Source organism: Chrysochloris asiatica, unplaced genomic scaffold, assembly GCF_000296735.1.
Source record: "Chrysochloris asiatica unplaced genomic scaffold, ChrAsi1.0 scaffold00053, whole genome shotgun sequence".
Lineage (NCBI taxonomy): Eukaryota > Metazoa > Chordata > Mammalia > Afrosoricida > Chrysochloridae > Chrysochloris > Chrysochloris asiatica.
This window is the reverse complement of record NW_006408571.1, coordinates 17,861,917-17,867,214: the sequence shown is the minus strand read 5'-3', so window position 1 is coordinate 17,867,214 and position 5,298 is coordinate 17,861,917. Positions and strand designations below refer to the sequence as shown.

General features: G+C 49.1%; 1 protein-coding gene across 1 annotated transcript in view; it reads right to left on the bottom strand.

Annotated features, from left to right (window-relative positions):
- The window catches only part of GALNT12 (UDP-N-acetyl-alpha-D-galactosamine:polypeptide N-acetylgalactosaminyltransferase 12 (GalNAc-T12)), a 50,122-nt gene that overhangs the window by 18,654 nt on the left and 26,170 nt on the right, over positions 1-5,298 (bottom strand). The window contains exon 2 of the mRNA XM_006863148.1: positions 2,270-2,439. Within this exon, the coding sequence (XP_006863210.1) occupies positions 2,270-2,439 (170 nt within the window). The remainder of the gene's footprint in view (positions 1-2,269; positions 2,440-5,298) is intronic.

Genomic DNA, 5,298 nt, shown 5'->3' with positions numbered 1-5,298 from the left:
AAAAAAAAAAAAAACCAGCAGTTCAGGGGCAGCTCTTGGGCTGAGTATCTGTGTGCATGTGTGGCAGAAGAACCCACCAGTGGTATGGGTGGGGGGTGTCCACTCACTCAGGCACCCCCTCTAGTCACCAGAATGGAGGTGCACAAACAGTGGGGGGCCAATGAACATATATCAAGAAAAAGAAAATCAGAATAAAGCAAAGTGTATTGTCCACCTTTGCTCCGAGATTCCCGCGGTGTTTTCCTGTGGTGTGTCTGCTCCCCCACTTGGTCTTGCCATTTGATCTCACCCAAGTTGTTGGCTCTGGGCCTCTGAAGCCGGCAGATTCAAAAGTACACGATTTCTTACTTTTGCTACACGTTCCACTAGCTATAAGCCTTCAAACCTTTTAAATATTCCTATCTATGTGGTTCCGAGTTTTGGAGGTCTGCCCTGAATCTGCTTTGCCTGGTATTTTGTGGTATTGCTGGCGGCGATCCTCAATGCCCCTCCACCCTAGCCACCATCAAGCCCCACCTCTCCATAGGGTTTTCAATGACTGATTTTTCTGAAACAGATCACCAGGTCTTTCTTCCAAGGTGTCGCCAGGTGGACTTGAACCTCCAATGTTTTAGTTAGCAGCTGAGCATATTAACCCAGAGACTCCTCACTCTCACCAACCAGTGCACAGACATGCTGAACTTTGTAGTCTGACAGAGCAGGCTCAGTGCTGAGGCAGCAGATGTCCAGTAAACAGGAGCTGCTACCCTTCTGGGTGGCCCAGGGGTAGTAATTTGGTTGGAAACAAGCTCTATCAACTAAGCTCCCAGCTGGACCTGTGGTTATAGCCTAGACATTTCCCCTCAGGAATGCTGTCCCCATGGGCTTTTTACCTGACGTTCTCTAGCTTATTTTGTCCCGTCCCATCACCACTATATCCAAGACCACGTGGGCATCACAGTAGCACTGCTTCCATCCTTGCCCAGAGCCCCACTCCCTGCCATAGATTAAGCCATTCTCCACACAGCAGCAGAATGACTCCTCCAATGGCCCAGACCACCCTACTCCTACCCTCAGATGTCCTCTCATGGCTCCTCTTGTGACCTCTGAGGCCATAACTGACCTGGCCCTGCCTCGCCTGCAGTGCTTGGCCCTGGAGAAGCCATGTTCAGCCCACCTTCCTGCATCTGCACTTGTGGTTCCCTAACCTGGGTAGGTCTCCCCAAAATCTTCATGTGTCTGCCTCCTTCCTGACAGTCTGCTGTTGTTAAGTGTTGTCAACTCAATCCCGACTCAGAGCAACCTTGTCTGGATAGGGTTTCCAAAGAGCAGCAGGTAAGTCTGAACTGCTAATCTTGTGGTTCAAACCGACCTTGAGGTCCAGCGCATTATCTGCAGCACCACACCAGGACTCTTGACAGTCTAGCATTACCTTAAATTCACCTGTTTAGAAGCGTTTCTGGCCTTCACCAAGAAGAAACCCTGTCTCAAAATTCCTTCTCTTTCTCTTCCACTCCCAATTTCTTTCATCACGCATTCTACTGGTTGAAATAGAAAATAGCATCACCTGGAGTCCCAGGGCAGCATCCCAGAGCTTTCCCCACATCTCCTTCACCCTCATACCCCTCAGTCAAGCCAGTCTCCAGGCCCTGTGGATGCCACCTCATGCCCACCATCCTGCTCCTCTCCTCTGCCACCATCTGACTCCAAGTCCACCTCGTATTGGACCACCTCAACAGCTCCCTGTCTCCCCCTGGGATCCTGTGTAGACTATTCTCCACACTTCAGCCCAGGGGATCTTCCTAAAGGGCAAAGCTGTCCTGGTATCCAGACTCCTCACGCTAGGCTCAAAGTCCTGCCCCCTCTGAACCTGCCCAACCTCGCCTCTCCAACTTCCTAGAAGCAGCTGATATAGCCCAGCTTTCTTGAACAACTTGCAGAAACCTTCCCACATTCGGGGCCCTCCATCTGAGATGGCCTCCTTCAACCTTTTCTGCCCAGCAAACTCCCAGTCTTCCAGACTAAGGCTGCTATCACTTCTTCTGTGGAGTCTTCTTGACCACCAGGTGGGGTCAGTCCTCTATTTCACGCAGCATTATGTGATATGGCCTGGGGTCATCACAACTGTGTCCCCCCACCCCAGGCTCTGAGCTGGGGCTGCTCCTCTTCAGTGTCAGGCACAAGGGGACGTATGAATCCCATCTTTATCAGATTTCTCCTACCCCTCCTGTGTCACCCCACCCTCCAGTCATTGCACGGACTCTTCTGGAAGCCTGTGTCAAGGACTGACCTCTATCACTGTAATCATCGACAAGGATGACTTCCTCCAGAAGTATGTCTGGTGATGTCTCGAGGACACTGTAAACTGTCCGAAGAAGAGTTGACCAGGCTTCATTATAAAAAGCTATGACCACAGATGTTCTCGGCAATTTCTCATAATCGTACTCCTTCTCCATGCACCTGCAAATACAACACAACTTTAGGAATCAGGAACCCACGGCTGACTGTGAGTACCAGGGCCAGGCTGGTGCTGGGGATGAAATGAGGAAGGGGGTCGGGCCGTGATCTCTAGGATATTCCTGGGGAATTGGAAATAATCTACCAAAGGACTTTCCTAAACCCTTCCTCGCTGGCCCCCCGCCCCTTATGCCCTCTGGAGCACCTGCAGACTCTAAGAAAGGTTCTGACCGCGACATCCAACAAGCTTCAAATCAGTGTTCAGATCTGAGCACCACGCAGACTGAGCAGAGTCAGGCGGGAGGGAGATGTTAAGTCTATCATCGATCACTCTGCGTATGTGCGCACCTTTCCAACCCCACCATCAGGCCTGTTCCCTCAGCCTAGGGAGCCCTCTCTTTCCTTCTCTACTTGGCCAACTCCCTGTCCTCTTTCAAGAACAACCCAACCTGCGTACCCCTGAGCCCCCAGAGCTCCTCCAGCACCTCGTCCATGCCACACGTTTCTTCCAGCATGGACCACTGACAGCACCGGGTTACACTAAGCCCTACTGTATCTCACTACTTTCTCCCTAGCATCCAGCAGTGTCTACACTTAGTAGAGGTGGTATGCTAAGCGAATGAACTAGAATTGAGCTTAGAATGTATGCGCACTCCCTGGAGGACTCTGCAGGGGGCACTAACTCCCCAATATCCATGCTACCCCTGCTCCACTTTGCAGCACCCGATGGGAAGGACCTTGCTGGCCGTGATAGGAACCACTCCATTTAGTAGGGTTTTCTGCTACTTTGTGCTGAACCAAGTTCCTTGGTTGACACAAATGTCTATCTGCAGAGAGACCAATGACAAACTCATGGTGTCATGGGACTTGACTGAGGGGTGGAACCTGGAAACCATCAGCAGGTCTCGGTTCTGGAAGTGGCTGTCAGCAAGATGGCAGGGGCTGGGGGTAGAAACCCAAAAGCGTGCCACAGGAACACCCAAATGATCAGGTTTGAATGCTGGGCTGGACAAAAGGCTGGACTGAGGGACCAGTGAGAAATGTGAGAAGGGGACAAAGGCCAGGTAAGAAGGCAAGCTTGCAGATGCAGAAGCTACGCAGGATGAGGGGTGAAGCACAACTACTGACTGCTGACCTAGGCCCGCGACTCCCCAACCAGTCACCAAATGCCTTCAGTTCTTGCTGTTCACAGCAGTTGTGAGCGATCAAGTCTCCCCAAACATTGAATTAGTGAATGCTGAGCTTATCTGAAACCCTGAAACTGAACCCTGTGAGCTTCTGGTCATAATATTTTTATAAACTAATCAATACCCTAAACCTTGTTTGATGTGTCCTTCTACATAAAGAAAGACACTTTTTTTGTGTCATATATTCTGTTGATTCACTGATCCTGAACATGATCATGCCCAACAACATAATAACTCTGGGAGTCCTAAACAACTCTGGGAGTCCTGGTGAGGTGCTGTGGGTTAATGTGCCAAACTGCAAAGCCATCTGAACTACAACGTCGGCGGTTCAAGCTCACCAGCTGTTCCTCAGAAACCCTGTACACAAGGTCGCTATGAGTCAGAATCGACTCAATGGCACTTAACAATAACAAACAACTCTGCCCTCCACAAGACAGGTTAACACCTCCTTCTGCTTCAGAACATCAGCCCATTGCTGTCAGTGGATTCCGCCTCATAACAACCTGGCCAGACAGACTCACAGTGTCCCCATAGGGTTTACAAGACTAAACCTTAGAGCACACTGCCATATCGTTTTTCCTTGGAGTGGCTAGTAGGTTGGAATCACCAACCTTTTAGTTAGCAGCTAAGTGCTTTAATCACTGTGCTACCAGGGCTCCTCAGGAACAAGAGACAGCTTCAGCATGAAAATCACCAACAGAAAGCACAAGAGGTGAGTACAGCAGGAGAATGTGAAGAGGACACTTGTGTACCGTCTGAGAGCTGCGTTTGACTTCAGTGGAGAATGACCGCAGAAGTACTGTGTTTAATGGTCAAGGGGCTACAAATATATTTCAGCGAGTACAGAAATTCACAAATAACAGACCTGTGAACGACGAGGATCAACTGTGTTACCTGATGGGTCACTCGATGGGAGGAAGAGTGATAAGAACAATCCAGTGAACAACAAATCTGATTTCATGAAGAAACAGGCGTTATGGAAAAAGTACATGAAATAGTGAAGAGCTCTTCTAAGTCCAGTCTCTCCAGTCTTCCCAGTAACTGCATGAGCTACTCAACATCCTTCTCATAAATCCCTTCTCTGCCTCAAACATCCAGAGTCTGTTTCTGTAGCCTGCACCTGAGAATTCTGACCAGTGTGCCTCACTGCAGTTCCCCGCACCAACTCTCCTCCTCCTCCATCCAGCAACCAGAGCAGGTAACTGAAGCTGCAGGTGTGGCCTTGGCACTCTTAACTTCCTCCCAAGGCTTCATATCTTATGGGAGAGAAATGCAAACCTCCAGCCCTGGTGTTTAAGGATCGGGTCCTGTCCATAGCTCTAATCTCATTGGGTGTGGTGGCTTAAAAATATACCCAGAATTTACCCACAAGAAATACAAGCCACAATATGAGTAGATATATGTACACCAATGTTCATAGCAGCACTATTTACAATAGCAAAAAGATAAGACAGCCAAAGTGCCCATCAGCTGAAGAATGGATAAACAAACTGTGGTACATACAGACAATGGAATATTATGCTACTTTGACGAATAACAAGGAAGCTGCAAGTCACCACATAACATGGATGAACCTTGAGGACATTGTGCTGAGTGAAATTGGTCAGTCACAAAAAGAGAAATACTGCATAGTACCACTACTGTAAAAGACTAAGGGAAAGAACCCATACTAAAG